Source organism: Eschrichtius robustus, chromosome 17 (assembly GCF_028021215.1).
Source record: "Eschrichtius robustus isolate mEscRob2 chromosome 17, mEscRob2.pri, whole genome shotgun sequence".
Lineage (NCBI taxonomy): Eukaryota > Metazoa > Chordata > Mammalia > Artiodactyla > Eschrichtiidae > Eschrichtius > Eschrichtius robustus.
The window spans coordinates 66,446,516-66,463,143 of NC_090840.1; the positions used below are offsets into that span (position 1 = coordinate 66,446,516).

The 16,628-nt window shown below is 41.7% G+C and overlaps 1 protein-coding gene across 1 annotated transcript in view; it reads right to left on the reverse strand.

Moving 5' to 3' along the window:
- SAMD12 (sterile alpha motif domain containing 12) overlaps positions 1–16,628 on the reverse strand; it is a 411,525-nt gene that overhangs the window by 365,319 nt on the left and 29,578 nt on the right. Inside the window, exon 2 of the mRNA XM_068525945.1 lies at positions 7,136–7,314. Coding sequence (XP_068382046.1) covers positions 7,136–7,314 — 179 coding nt within the window. The remainder of the gene's footprint in view (positions 1–7,135; positions 7,315–16,628) is intronic.

Consider the following 16,628-nt stretch of genomic DNA (forward strand, 5'->3'; position numbering starts at 1 on the left):
TAGAACTCAAATGCCTTCTTCCAGAGGCCTATCTTCTCTGTGTCAAAACTGTCGATGGAATTGTAACTGGGCTCTGATCCACCCACTGATAGGGGTTCCACCTCCCCTGATGCAACTTTCCATTTTGCATCTTCAAACGGCACGTACTACAGTCCTGGTACACAAGAAAAGGAATATTAACCAAATGGCTGCAGGCACTTGTTGTTTTGTATAAGATTTGTCAGCACAACAGAGTGGAAAGCAGTGGCCATGGATCAGAATTACTATGTTTTAGGCTAGGCTATGCCACTACTAGCTTCAAGATTTTGGAGAAGCCATATATTCTCATCCTCACCTATGAAATAAATCAGGTAGTCAGATGTTCCCTAAGGTTCCTTCTTGGTTGATTGTACCATGAAACGGTGGCTCAAATACATGCTCTACTGTTACACTTTTCAGAGCTCAACACTTTGGTAATAAATGCTTACCTTTTCAAATATGGGTTAACTGCAGTTTCTTTCTTTCCAAATGCCCAGTGCATATATGGGGTGGGTTGAGGGGAGCTGAACTCACATAGCATGAAGTCATTCTGGCTTGTCTCTCTTGTTCTGACCCCTGACAATTCTTAACTAAGGATGTGCTCATCATTATGTTTCCCATGCATTATGTCCTTTCCTATCATTGGTGACATTATATTGGGTTGGCAGCTTCTTTTGGAGACACTCTTGATCCCCAAGCCAAGAAATACAGAGAGCCAAGAATTAGATCATTCTATCCCCAAATTGCTACAGACCTTCTCAGAGACAGCTGAGCCATGTAATTTGATCAAGGTTAAGTACAATCCACCCTTCATCTTTAACCCAAGTCAAAATTCTTTGAACTTTCCATTTCAATCCCAGATTACTGCTTCCTGCCCACTCTTACAAACGTCCACCAGCGGCCCTCCAGTCAACTCTCATTTATCCACCTGTGACTTACCCAAAGCACCAGGCTTTCTCCTCCTCCTGCCTCCAACACAAAATTCCAGGCCAGCTCCTTTAACTCAATGCCAAAGAAACACAAACTAAATCTAATATTAGCCTAATGAGAAAAGGCTATCTGCTGCCAAAGATTCACAGAATGCATCCCAAAGCCAAATGCAGGCAATTATTCACTGTTTTGGATGCTGGCGCTGCTTCTCCCTTATGTAATAGAGCAATAAAGATCTGCTGTGTTTCTATCCAAGAAAGGCAGAATACAGGCAGCGTTTTAACCTCTTCTTTCGCCTAGTTGGCCAGATTCTCAGTATATCAGATTATATTTTCTTTTCAAATAAATAAATCATTTGTACATTTAATGTTAAAGGAATGAAAAAAATCATGGTTTCAGGGTCATTGTACTTAGATGTGAACTTCATCTTCCTCCAATTTTTAGCCAGAAACTAAGTTTTGGCAAGCCATTCAAATTCTTTGTTTTCTCAGCTGCAAAACAGAGATTTTATAAATAAAAAGGGGGCAGTGACACATATAAGAGGGACACACAAAAAGCCACCAAGACTCTTGATCATTACTCTGATTCACCACTTTACAGGCTCTGGTGAATTAACATTGCTGGCAAGAAAAAATAAAGATTAACCTTATGAAACCCTTACTTCATAGGCATGAAAACACAGGGTACGTTTCCTCATAAGCACCTAGAAAAGCAAGTCTAGAAGCGAAGAGTTTCTAGCTTCCCAATGCTGTATTTAGGCCACTTGTGAGGACACATTCCAGAATTCCAAGGTCAACAGCCAGGATACTGTTTGCTGATGGGCTGGTCCTATTCCATAGCCTGAGTTGCCATGGAAACTCAAATTCCAACCATCAGAGCATTTAGGGATATCACTTTCAAAACAGACTCCCCTTTCCACATTTTTCTCATGATTGAAGCACATGTCCCCCCAGGCCCAAGGACAAGGGTCAGATCACACAATTCCATCTTTTCATCTTACTCACTCCTATACCCAGAAAACTTCAATGGCTTCCACAAACCAGAGCAGCCTGTCCAACAGAACTTTCTGTGATGTTCTATGTCTGTGCTTTCCAAGACAGTAATCCTTAGACACATGCAGAACACCTGAAATTTTGCTGGTGTGACCAAGGAAACAATTTTTCATTTTATTCATTTTTAATGGATTTAATAGCCACACATGGCTAGTGGCTACCATATTGGATGGTGCAGATAGAAAACAAATCTACGCTCCTAGCATTCAAATCCCATACGACTGGGCCCCAACCTACTGTTCCAACCTCATCTTCCGCAACACAAACCTGGACTCAAGGAGACTGTTGCCGAGAGCACCTGAAGATGTCTGTGGTCACACCATTGCTAAGGACGCCTTCCATTCTCACTACTGCATATCTGAATGTTACCCGTATTTCACAGCATAGGTGCATTTCTTCCTCTCCTGGAGTACCTACCCTCTGGCAGCCCCATGCCTACTGCTCTGGAAGGAAGGGTTCATTAACCTCAGGCCTGTCCGGGAAGGACCCCAGGGGCTCACAGCGCTGCTTCCTTGAAAACTGCTATGTGGACCACACCTGGTCTACAGGACCTGTGAGATAGCCTTGGGCCCACATGACTAGAATGGTAAAAAGAATGGTGGGAAAAAGAGGCTGTGCCTTCTCTGAGTCAAGGAAACTCATCCTCACCTTGGCTCTCATCTGTGGCAGTTGTAGGTACCCCTGTGTGGGTGAAGGAACAGAAGCAGCTGTGTACCTTCATACCTTCTGGCCCTCCCGATGAGAGGAAATGCTATACGTACTATCTCTTGCCTGGTATCCACCTGTAAAGCTAAGTCAACATGTTTTTGCATTTTGAACTTATAACTGCAGCTGTGGTATGGCATGCATACTCTCTGAATTCCTAAGTCCTCACCGGCATTTAGCACTCCCAATGGTAAATCGCTTTTGCAAATCCACAATTCAATTGGATCTGTTTCTTTCTTTTTTTTTTTTTTCCAACTAGACTCTATGCTACCTAATAATAGGCTTAAAAGTGAGCTCGGGGGTCCAGCTCCCTGGCGGTCCAGTGGTAAAGACTCTGTACTTCCACTGCAGGGGGGGCACGGGTTCGATCCCTGGTTGGGGAACTAAGATCCCTCATGCCATGCGGTGCAGCCAAAAAAAAAAAAGCAAACAAAAAAAACAAAGTGAGCTTGGTTCTCTATTGACTTCTCTTTTGTCTATAAGAGCTGACGGCAACTCATAGCACCGATAACCTCTTTCTGGAATCAGGGCCCTAGTCTTTAGAGTAACTGGGGCCAAGGGTGCCAAATCACATTTAAGATAAAGAAACAAAAAGGATGATTTTTCCAAAGATATGTAGCGATAGAGATATTTTTTAACTATGAAAGCAATGTAAATTTCAGGGTCAAGACGGTAGATTAAACTTGTGCTATACAATCCCCTCTCTGGCTCTAAAAACTTAAAGATATTAGAAAATATATTTTTAAATTTATATAAGGCCAAAGAGACATCTCTAGGTGCCAGGAGCCCACAGCAATGAGGAGGATTGAAGCACAGTATGCCTGCTGGAGATCTGGAAGAGGGATTGGTTTCAAAGCCCAACTTGGCCAGACCAAAAGTGGCAGAACCCACAGGCATGATAGCGTGCTAGAACCAGGTTCCTGCGTGAAGCCTGCAGATGGGAGAGCACATCTGGGGGGACTTGATTTGTATAGTCAGTCAGCAAAGAGAACATCAAATTGAAACATAATTAAACACCTGGTCAAAGCTGTTACATCCCAGAAAGTTCAGGAAGGGACAAACACAAAAGCACCTCATCAGTGCTTGCTTCAGCAGCACAAAGACTACAAAAGCACCTCACCAAATGGCCTCCACAACCCAAGGCATGCATAGTCCCCGAGATAACTCCCCCTTGGCAAATAACCAGCAAGAATTAGGAGCCACGGGAGGAGAGACAGCACCCTCAAAGGCAGAATACAGACTCAACAAACAGGAAAAGTCATGGATGAGCTGCTTAAGTTAATGGGGCAATCTGAAAAGGGCTTTAAAATAAATATGCTTGGAAGGGTACATATCTTTAAAAAAAAACAAAAAAACTCAAGTGCAGAAAAAGAAAGTTTTCCCCATAATCTCAGCTCCAGATGTAAACTGCTGCTCAAACTGTGGAATGAACTCTTTCAGACTCGGTGATGCCTTTTTACAGAGAAAAGATATTTTTACGAAAATGGGAACGTTTTACACAGTATGCAGTTAACTTGCCCTTCTCCCTCCCCTCCCCACTCTAAAATAGCAGCATACTCATTTTCCCACATAAACACTGCTATAGACTGAATGTCTGTGTCTCCCTAAAATTCACATGCTGAAACCTAACCCCCAATGTGATAGTGTTAGAAGGAGGGGACTTTGGGAGGTCCCTTTAGGTGATGAGGGTGGAGCCCTCATGAATGGGATTAGTGCCCTTGTAAAAGAGACTCCAGAGAGATTCCTGGTCCCTTTCCACCATGTGAGGACACAGTGTGATGATGACTGTCTATGAACCAGGAAGCAAGCTCTCATCAGATACTCAATCTGGTGGCACCTTGATCCTGAGCTTCCCAGCCTTCATAACTGTAAGAAATAAATTTCTATTGTTTATAAGTCACCTAGTTTAAGGTATTGTTATAGCAGCCTGAATAGACTAGGATAAATACACATAGGTCTCCCTCACCCTTATAAAGGGAGAACTCTATTCCATTCCACGAACACACAGTTTCTTGAGCCAATGTCCTATGAAAGGACATTGTTTTCATATTATAAACATTGCTAGAGTGACCATTCTCCTACAGCCATGTTTGCACATCTGGATGATTATTTCCTTAGGACAAGTTCCGAGAGAGGGAATTACTGGCTCAAAACTTATACACATTTAAAATGTTGATAACTCTATCAGACTGTCCTCCAGAAAATCTGTACCAACTTACACTAGTGAGTGGCTTTAAGTGCATGCATTTCTAGCCAGAGGTTTTTTACAGTAAGTTTAGAGTAGGTCAAGTTACCAGAGATTCAATTATTTACCCAAGGAAAAAGGATGACTCACAGCTGCAATAACCCTCTAAGTGCAACAGGAGGGCACATTTCAATGTGTCTGTACATGCACAGAATATGTTCACATTGTCTGTGGCTCAGAATCTCCAGGGTATGTGACACTGCAGGTCTGCAGTAATCAAGCTCTTTTTATTTTGTCCCCCCAGCAACCACCATTGTCATCAAGTCCTGCATGAAAAAATAAATACTTTGTAACAAGAGCTCCTCGTCTGTTCACTCCTAAACATGTCAATGTGAAGACATTCAGAATCCCCTCTCAACCCTGTTTGGCGGTTTCATTGTAGGTGATCTGGACAAACTCAGATAAGTGTGGTTTCCAGCTGTAGGTTATTCCTGAGGAAAGGTTCATTATGGACAACTACATTCTCAGTGAAGTAGGTTTTCAGCAAAGCAAACGTAAGGTGATCTAGAGGCAAAGGCAGGTGCTACTGACATGAAAATTCAGGGTTTACTACAATTGCACACATTCCAAATAATTCAGAAGTTATCAAATCCTATCAGGTTTGAATCAAACTTCTTATATCACCAATCTGTTGTGCAAATAAAAGAGAATCTGGACATGTTGAAAGGTGAATTAAATCAGGCAAATGTCAATAACTTGCTTTCTTTTTCTCCACTCTAATTTTTAATATTTTAAGCATCTCTTTGAAAAGATCCTACTCAGACAAATCATTTATCTTCCTAGTTAAAGAAGACCCTTAAGACATTTTTTTCTCACTCTTTCAAGATGTCACCACTGGCTGATCGGATTTAGATGTCATAATAGGGCTCACTTATTCCCAACTCCTCTTACAGACCAAACCTCAATAATCAACCAGTTTCCTATAAGGTGCACTTTCTCTCAGCTACAATATCTAGTGCAAAATATCTGCAATATCTTCCTTGCTAACCATTCCCCACTCCCTACAACACAGACACACAGACACTCATTATGTCATCAGTTTTTAATTATCCACACTAAAGAAGGGAAGCAGCCATGGTAATTGTTCAAAACTACAGATAAAGAAGAAAAATTCACATCTGATTTTGGAAGGCATTTTTTTGGGGGGAGTGGTGGTTATTGTATGACAGCCAAGTGACCTTTCTACTTAAGGTTTTTCTTGGATGATTGCAACGTTTGCTTTCCAAGGCATGCACATATTCATCCACTCAACCAACATTTGAAAGGAAATTCCTTTGAAGGAAATGCACAAGGGAGAAATCAAATAACCACACGAAGATTAGTCCTCTCAATTTCCAAGGGGCAAACTAATATACACCTCCAACAAGAGCATCTTTACTGATTGCAGACAAAAACCCATATAGTGCCAGTTCCATTGCAGAAAACCTTTGAAAGACGCTGCTCTTACTAAAGAATCATCCATCCTCCCAGTTTACCAAGGTGTGTTTTATACCAACATCTAGGCTAAAAGACTAAAAGAACAAAGTATCCTGCAACAGAATAAAACAATTATACCTTTCTTAATTAGGGTCTTGTTTACTATTGTCTACCTCATAGAATTGTTACAGGGAGACAATAAGCCAGTATATCAAGAGTCCTTCAAACAGTACCTGGCATATATGTATATATTTAACAAAATATTACTTGTTATTGTGATTGTCAGCAAAAAGCCCCCTCATACTCATGCAGCCAACTGGGCCTTTTACAAAACACTTCCACATACATAATATTATTTCATCTGTTCAACCTAATGGAGGATGGAGTTTTTCTGATACCCATTCTATAGGTGAAAAATCTGAGGCTTGAAAAGTCACAGGACTTGTCCAATATCATAAAATGATAAATCTGAGCCTGGCAAACAAATCTTTCAGCTTTAATTCCAAGGCACTCTTCCCTGTAGCTCATTCTATACCATCCTCAGAGCCTCATGCGATGAAACTGACCACAAATGTGTTTCAATTTCACTCTAAAGGGGAGGCGGTCAATATTTTCATTTCTCATTACCTGCAATCGAGGAGCAGTGTTTCTTTAACTGAAGATACAACGCTAATTAACGAAAGCACCATCGGTTCTCATCTGGGGCTGGACCACAAAATAGCAAAGCTGCAGCTTCAGAATCTCCTTAACTTACTGGCTTATTACCTACCTTAGCCGTCTCGGCTTCTGCCTGCAGTCGCTTGGGGGTTCCTTTTTGGTCAAGCACCTTCTGGAAATTTTTGTTTTTAATAGAGTGAGAATCAACACCTTCACCTTCAATTTGCAGTTTAATACCTTCAGCACGGGCAGGGTGATCAATACCCCGTGGGTTCAAACCGCAGTGGAGAGCTAGGAAAGAGGAAAAAAATCTAAACTCAGAAAACAGATCCTATAAAGGAGGTGTCCGCGAAAGACAATATTTCATCTGGCCTATGTGGGAAGATACAAGGCATCTCCAAGTTGAGAGGTGGGGGTCGTAATTATGGGAAATGATTTGGTGAAGAGGGAGCACGGTATGGTGGGAAATCCTGAGCTTTGAAGTCAGAAAGACTAGAGTACAAATCCAGGAACCATCAGTTCCAAGTTGTTTGACCTTGAGCAAACAACTAATCCCCACATTACAGATGACAATACCAAATCAGGCAACTTGGGTACTGCCTTCCACCCATGCAATCATTTCAACCCCTGCAGTTTAGTGTGTATCTCTGCTTCCATCTGGAAAACTGCTCATTCCCTCCCCCCATTTCTGAATCTTCTCTATTCTTCAAGCATCCACTCAAGTCCACCCTCTTGCAGTCATTCAACAAATATTTACTGAGCACTTACTGTGTGCCGTTCCTGGACCAGGTCCTGCAAGCACGGATTTATATATGACAGATGTTAGCTTCAAAGAACTCACAATCCAATAGAAGAGGCAGACAAGAAACAAAGAACTAGTGGTTTTAAAACAGTTACTACTCCTCCATGAAAGAAGGAAAGGTCAGAGTGGAGAGTTGAAGGGAGCCAAGCCTAATAGCTTCCTATTTTCACCTTATCTCTCCACATCCTTTAACGCAGATACCCTCACAAATAAAATCTAAAGCTCATACTGAGTATATTTATTCATTCCACATAGGAGTTTCTCCTGTGTACCCATGACTATCAAAGAAATAGCGGGGAATGTTATAGGAAACATACATTCCCCCTGGATGACATCCATGAACCAATGGGTGTGTGTGAGTGAATGTGCACACATGTATGTACATATAGCTGGTATGTGTGTTTTGAGGTCTCTGGTGGAGAATTCTCTCATCTCCCTGTGACCCTCAAGCCTTCAAATGTAGCTAAACTTCCATCCTTATCCCCTTCCCTTTGGTCTCAGAGGATTTAAGGCCAGAACCTCCAATCCCCTCCCATCTCCCTCGAGACTCCACTTCATCATTAATTTCCTTTTACCCAGGATCTTCAGTCTCCCCCTTTCTCAGCATTCTTCCCCTTTAGAGGACGTCTGGGATTATAAAATTCTTCCCTTTACTTAGCACCCCAGGGCTTTCTTTTCTCTTGATCAGGCTTGTGAAAGAATATTTTACACCTGAGAGACGAGGGAAGACTTCCCAGAAGTAGTCAGGCGTTCTTTTCCCACTCTCCACTCCTCCCTTAACAGGTCCCATCCATTCCCAGCACTTCTGATGCAATCAACCTGACCATGACTCTCAAATTTTAAATCCATCCCAGAGAGACCTCTCTCATGAGCCTCAGATGTAAGACTGTGACTCAACATCCCAATGTCAGTGTATCACAGATCTCACACTTATTAACATGTTCACACCGAAGCTTGGTTTTTCTACCAAAAAATATTCACCTTCTCCTGTCTTCAGTTACTCACACAGAAACTGAAGAGTCCTCCTTGACACACTCTCTCCATAAGTCACCACATCCCTTGTATCTATCACCAGAGCCAGTAAGCACTACACTCAAAATGCTGCTCCCATCCACCTACTTCACTCCACACCTCCACTGCCATCACCCTGGTCCAAGCTACTCACCTCTCTCCCCCAGAATGTGACCAGCCCAACTGCTCTTCCTCGCTGGACCCCCGCAATCCCATTTAAAAATGTATAGGTTAGTTCAAGAGACTTCTGCTACAAAACAGAAACAGACTCACAGACTTAGAGAATGAACTTATGGTTACCTGGAGGGGAGGGATAGTTAGGGAGTTTGGGATTGAAATATATACACTGCTTTATTTAAAATAAATAGCCAACAAGGACCTACTGTACAAAAAATGGATGGGGGACAAGATAATGATATAGATGAGATGAGATTGGCCGTGTTGATAATTCTTGAAGCTAATTGGTGGATTCATGGGGATTTATTATACTACTTCTTCCACTTTTGTCTATGTTGAAATTTTCCTTAATAAAAAAGTAAAAAAAAAAACAACTTTCTAATGGCTTCATTTTACACCCAGATTATTCAAAAATCTTTAACATGGCCAACAAGGCCGTGCATAATCTGTCCCCTCTGGACTTTGTATATAACGTTTCTTTGCCTGAACTGTTCTTCCCCATTCTTCACCTAACCTCTACTCATCCTTCAGGTTTTGGTTTAAATACCAACTCTTCAGATTTGGTCATGTGCCTGGAATGGCAAGTATTCAACATTGTACGAATGACCTTAAAAAACGTATTGTACAAAGATCCATATGCATGGGACCCTATTTAAACTCTTTTATATCAAAATTATCTGAATTTCTCTTCTAGCCTTTAAGCTTCCTAAAACAAGGACCAGTCTATTTCATGGTGCCTCGTAGGCACTCAGCATGTATTAGTTCATGCCTCTTCCCTCAGACTTGTGGTGGGTCTCAAATAATCTTCATGAAAAACTCTGAGACATAATTATATTCATTTCACAGACAAGGGAAATGAGGCTCAAAGGGTTATAGTCATAAAGTCATACAGGTGTCTACTGAAGGCCACAAAGATCACGTATCATTTAGGTTGCAGATGATTTCAAGTTTCAGATGAACAAATCCAAAATAGATTAAGCAGTAAGGAAAATCATTATCTTTCAGGAGAGGAAGCCCAGTAATGGGAAAAGTTCTGAGTTAGCTGATTTCCAAGTTCAACGGTGCCATCAAGGACTCTTTTTCATCTTTCTATTTTGCTATCCATAACATCACCTTTATCCTAAGCCTGGGTCCCCACATGGCACTAGAGCTACAAGCTTCTGGTTCTCATCTAGCAATAGAGACAGCTTGACTGACCATAGTTTTCTTCCCCAAATCCTCCTCCAAACTTGGATCTTTTCTCATTGGCCCAAAGTGAATCACACACATCCGTTAGTGAACTAAAACCCTGGCAGTAGAGATAGGATTACCCTTAAACCAGCTGACCTTCAGCTAAGGTCAAGTCCCCAAACCAGATCGCTGTTACTCAACAAGGCAGGGGTGGAATAGATGCTGGAGAACCAACCGCAATGCCCAATTCAGGCAGTGGTAGAAAAAGAAGAAAACCTATGAGAGCGTGAGGCTAATTACTGTTAACACCAATCAGCTTCCCCATCTCCAAAGATCAGCCTACTTACAATGAATCTTCAATTAAACATACTAAAATTGTGATTATTAAAAAGAGGTGAGCCTGTGTCGGGAGGTGGCGGATGGGCATGGGACAGATTTAGAGATTAGTGAGGAAAAGAAAAAAGTGTGTTATCTTTGATCTTACTCCAGCATGATTCCCAGCTGCTTCCTGCCTTGAAATTCATGGCCTAGGAATATCACTGAGCTGCTGATAGCTTCCAGCACCTCCTGTTCTCCTCTGCCATCACCTCCCCACCCATCAGACTCTCGTACTTCCCTCACTTTTGCTCATGTTGGTCCCTCCTCCTAGAAGGAAGTTCTACTCCACCTCAACCTTGCTTCCTTCTTTGGGAAGTAAACTCCTACTCAGCCCACGTGTCTTTTCAGACTTCTTCAGAAAGCCTTTTAGGAGCTTCTGGCATCCTGGTGCTTGCTTCATCCCCTGTCTGAGGATGTCTGTCTAATTGACCTGTCTGCTTCACCGACCACAACTGCCAGCTCCATCTCCACTGCCCAGTCCAGAAGTGGTCACATAACAGGCACTGGAGAAACATCTGTTCAGCTGCTGAACGAACCACCAATATTCTGCCTTTACACAACTATGCCTTACATCAAAAGGTATCTTTTCTCTGCTAGTAAATACTAAGTGTACAAAATGGAAGATCTCTATAGACATGAGGTGGGTTATGGCATTTTGACTTTCTACACATGTCACGTTCTTCACACATATAGTTTAATCCTCCACAGCTGTTCCCTCCACGCCTGCAAATCCTGCAGTTGATTTCAGTTTTTGTGTTTGGGTTTATTTGTTTAAAACCATTTCTGACAGGCTTTGTTTCGTTTTCCCTGACATTTCATGTCCCTAATGTTTATAAATCAAGCGACTTTTTTTTTTTTTTCAAGCCACTTTTAAATGGCCTCTTACACGCTGTGACCTCCATCTCTTTGTTCATCATGTAAAAGGTGCCTCCATTTGCTTTCTCGTCTCTATCCTCATCACTACCCTTTCTTGTTTTTACTAAAGTTATTTATTCAATTTAATGGGCTCAGCAGCTCACAGGTCAGCTTTGAGACCTTCTTGTTTCCCTGATCTTCCCAACCAGTCTTGTGCCCTATGGATTTCTAGTTATTGAATTGACACTGCAGGCTGCTTGTGGTCTTTACCTGAAGGGCTGCCACTGTTGCTTTAATGTTAAAGTTGCTAACGGTGAGCTCTTAAAATGAGGAGTTAAAGACCAGATTTTATAAATGTTGCTCTTTTAAAAACCTAGAGAAAATTCCTCATGCAAATACACGTTTTAGCATTGTTTTGAGATGCCAATTCGAAGGCACCGTCTTTTTTTCATGTGCGAAAACCCACTCCCTCTGAAACTGAAAACCTTGCGCATTGCTGGTGGGAATGTAAAATGGGACAGCTTCTGTGGAAAACCATATGGCGAATTCCTCAAAGAAAAGAATTAAAATAGAATTACCATTTGATACAGCAATTCAACCAAAGAATTGAAGTAGGGACTCGAACAGATATTTGTATATCCATGTTTATAGCAGCATTATTCACAAGAGCCAAAAGGTGGAAAGAACCCAGATGTCCATCGATGGATAAATGGATAAACAAAATGCCGTATGTATGTACTACGGAATATTATTCAGCATTAAAAAGGAATAAAATTCTGATACACGCTACAATAGGGATGAACCCTGAAGACATTATACAAATTGAAATAAGCCAGTCACAAAAGGACAAGTATTGTATGATTCTACTTATGAGAGGTACTTAGAACAGTCAAATTCATGGAGACAAAGTGGAACAGTGGTTACCAGGGGCTGGAGGAGAGGAGAATGGGGACTTATTGCTTGGTATGGAGTTTCAGTTTGGGTTGATGAAAAAGTTCTGGAGATGGATAGTGGTGATGGTTGCACAACAATATAAATATATTTAATGCCACTGAATCACACACTCAAGAATGGTTACAGTGATCAATTTTGTTATATTCTACAATAAAATTTTAAAACAAAAAACCAAAAATGGACTCCCTCTCATTTCACCTCCCTATTGCCTCTGTTAAGTGGAAAGTTCCAAAAGTATTTTTATTCTTCTTTCAATCATCTTATTGTGATTTTCAGGTATAACACGTTTTTTGCTTTCTTTTTTAAAAAAATATAATAGATCATAATAGCTCAATGGTATCAGATTACTTTAAAATGTTCTTGGAAAGGGCATGTTCTCCAAAATGGGCCCCAGCCTGACTGGCAGAAGACATGCTTCACTTGCTGGAAGCGAGCCCGGGCCTTCCTGGCCCTGACCTCTGAGGGGTCCCATTCCGATGGGACTTAGGTCACAGTAACAGACTATGCCAAAGTGCCAGGCTTCATTTCATCTCAAGATGATTCAAGAAGAGCTGAGGGATGTGCTGGCATCGCAACGTTCATTTGTAAGAACAAGTGGATCGTACTTGCCAAGAAGTCATGCAGCTTCCCAGCCCTTTCAGTCCCCACCCACGCCACACTCTCCCTGTAGCGAGACAAGGGACAGAGCCTCATTCAAGCTGAATGGTCCTTTATTCCCAGCATCACTGTGAACAGAGATGCTGTGCAAACACCCCCAGTGGCGCTGCTCTGGCTCCTGCCCCTACGTTTCTACCAACACACAGACGCTGCTTGCAGCTCCTGAGATGTCTTGTGCTTCTCTGCTTTGCCAGGATTGATCTTTCTCCATACTATACTCTTCCCTTCCCTTATTTGCATGGATAACCCTTCCGGAAATAAGAAATGCTCTTTCTTCTTTCCCCTGTGAAGCTTTAACTGATTTTGTATGCATTATAGCCTCCTAAGCAATGTTGACAATGTCTCTTTTTCTTATTAAATCTGGTGTGTGTGTGTGTATACACCATGCATTGCAAGTATTTATTAACATGTCTGCCTACCCTATAACTAGGAGCCCCATGAAGCAAGCGACTTCTTATTGAGCTTTACAAGCCCAGGGCCTAGCCAAATGACTAACGTACAGTTATGCTGAATCATTGCTTACAGAATGAGCAGAGGTATGATGGAAAGATACTGATTCAATCCTACTGACTGCCATTCCCTTCTTATGAGTAGCTTAGATCTTATTTTTCAAAAGAGCAAATAAGAGTTGCTTCCAACCTAATTGGATAATTCAAAGATATGGTAAATCACGGAACCACAGAGCTGTCCCGGAACTGCTGTTTCACTTGACTGCCTTCTGCAGAACAGAAACAGTGTTATTCATCTGTGTACCTGCAAAGACTAAGTTGCACGTATTTGGCACCTCATATACGTTGCTAAATGAATACATGACCTTATAACACAAATATACTCCAATCCCCATTATTAGCTATTAGAATTGAGATAGATTGTTTATCATTTCATGTATATTTCTTGCTTCTAGCTAGAGAAAAAGTTCCTGGAGGACATGGCCCTTGTTTCGTACATCTCTCACATATAATATTCACATAGCAGACACTCTCCAAATATCTGTTTAAGTAAGGGAAGTGCCTTATTCGTTATATTCTGGATTCAAATCCGGCAGAACTCTACTCTCTAGAAGTAATCCGGGCATCACAAAAGGCCTCCCACCCTTTGCAGGAGACAATTCTGGTGGCTAAACATTCCCAATGCTCTCCTCCTTGCCACCTCCCACAGCATGTCTACAAAGTCAAAACTCAATTCTCCAGCCTCCCTTGCAGCTACAAGTGGCTGCTGACAGGTTCCTGCCAATGGGACCTAAACAGATGGATAAAAAGACAGTCCTGGAACTGACAAGAGAGAACAGATGTTGATACCACCCTTCCTTCCCTCTCTCTGCCTTGAATGCTGATGTGTTATCTAGAGCTGCTATAGACCTTCTGTGACAATAGGGCTCCAAACATGAGTGAAAGCCAAGAGGCTAACAGCCACACTGGCTCTGCCATCACTGGGCTACTCAATCTATGTTTGTAATTGCCTCCCTCTGGACTTGGGGCTCTGGGAGAGAAATAATCCCTTAGTTGTTAAGCCACTCTGAATCAGGTGTTCTCTAACATTCAGATGAACCATTCCAAACTAACATATGATTCCATTTTAACCCGTTACATATGATTGCTTAGCTCTTCCTTATGGAGAAAATTAAGAAAACTGAAATCCTAGCGAAACATTACAGTCTGGGTTTCATAACTCCCATTATGACTTAGAAGGGTTTCATAACTCCCATTATGACTTAGAAAGCTTACCTAAGTATAATACCACCTTAGCAAGGAAGATGTACATTAAGAATGCATGTTGTTATCAAGAAAATTATCATCATAGGTAGACTCAATCCAGGTCTTCCACTGTAAAGACCTGAGGGCAAAAGTCTTAATTCATCTGGGGGCCTTTGGTGCCCAGAATACTCACAAAAACTTTTGCGCGAACGAGTAAGGATGTGTTCATGAGTGTCAGGTCACTAATGTTTTAACATGAAAATAAAGCAATGTACCAGAAATGTCTCAGGAACATAAGCTTGGGTTAAGCTAGCGGACAGGAAGCACAATGTCTATTTGGGCAAAGGAGCCTGTCCAGTGGACATCTTCTATGGCAGGGGTGAGCAAATGTCAGCCCATGGGCCAAATCCAGCCTACCACCTGTTTACATATGCCTTGTGAGTCAAGAATAATTTTTACATTTTTAAATGGTTGGGAAAAAACCTAAAGGAATATTTTGTGACCTAAAAATAGATGAAATTCAAATGTCAGTGTCCATAAATAAAGTTTTATTGGAACACAGCCATGTTATTTATATATTGTCTATGACCACTCTTTTGCTACAATGGTGGAGGTGAGTAGTGGTGACAGAGACCATATGGTCTGCAGAGACTAAAATATTTGCTAGCTGGCCCTTTACAAAAATAAGTCTGCTGAGTGAGCCCTGTCCTAGGGTAGAGTGGAACCATGTTCTGGAGGACCCTGCGGTCCAAGAACCCCAGCCCCCTTCACTTTATCATCAAAGAAGAACTCATGGATCTTTGAGGAACTCGCCTCTGACTTATTCTGCACTCCCCCACTCCCAGGCAATTTAAATAAGCTAAATTATGTTTGATTTTATCATTTGGGTCAGGCTATGAGGAGACAGAATATGACTTCCAAACCTCTCCTTGGTCAGCTAAATGTGGTTCTGCAAATATATGTCGAAGCTTAACATTTGTAAATACAGGTTGAAGTCTTTTTCTTACCATCAAAAAGAACACGGTGGCGGGGGGGGGGGGTGGTGGTGGTGGGATGAACTGGGAGATTGGGACTGACATATATACACTAATATGTATAAAATGGATAACTAATAAGAACCTGTATAAAAAAATAAACAAAATAAAATTCAAAAATTCAAAAATAAAGTACTTGGCATACAGTAGACCAAAAAAAAAAAAAAGACAGCTATTATTTATCCCAATGCCATCTTTTTTAAAATTTATTTATTTATTAAAAAAAAAAAAAAAAAAAAAAAAGAACATGGTAAAACACAAACTTCCAAATGGGTAACTCGGAGGCATTAAAAGAGGACATGCCCATTTCCAGCCAGTCTGGAAGGGACCAGTAATAGACGCATCCCTTAGTCTAACAAGAGGAGGAAGCCACTCTGCTGATGAGGAGAGAAGGAGGAAAAAAATACGGAACGTGAACAGTTGGACCCCCAACGCACACTCTATTATCCTCACGATTCGGCCCGACGGCAGCCTTGACAGCTACCGTGTGGCCGCCAGAGCTGGGCCTGGATGACTCCATCTCAGCCAGGTGTTCAGACCACGTGTGGCTGTGTCGGGACACTGCCTGCTCCGAGCCACCTGAAGCACACTCACTCCAGCTCACGTGTCTACAGAGACGATGTCCTCTTTGTAAAATACTTTAAGGGAACCTTCAAGTATTCCCAGAGACTGCTTAAGGGTAACAACCACAGCAGATAGTCACCCTTCCTACCCATGATACCTGGACTAGACAATCTAAACACAGAAGACGTTTAGATAATGCTTAACTTACACACTTCACCATCAGTAGAGTAGGGGAAGGCTCTGGACAACCTCTAAGGCACACAGACATTAACTCTTCTCTTTCGTGAAGAGAATACAAAGGCAGATATA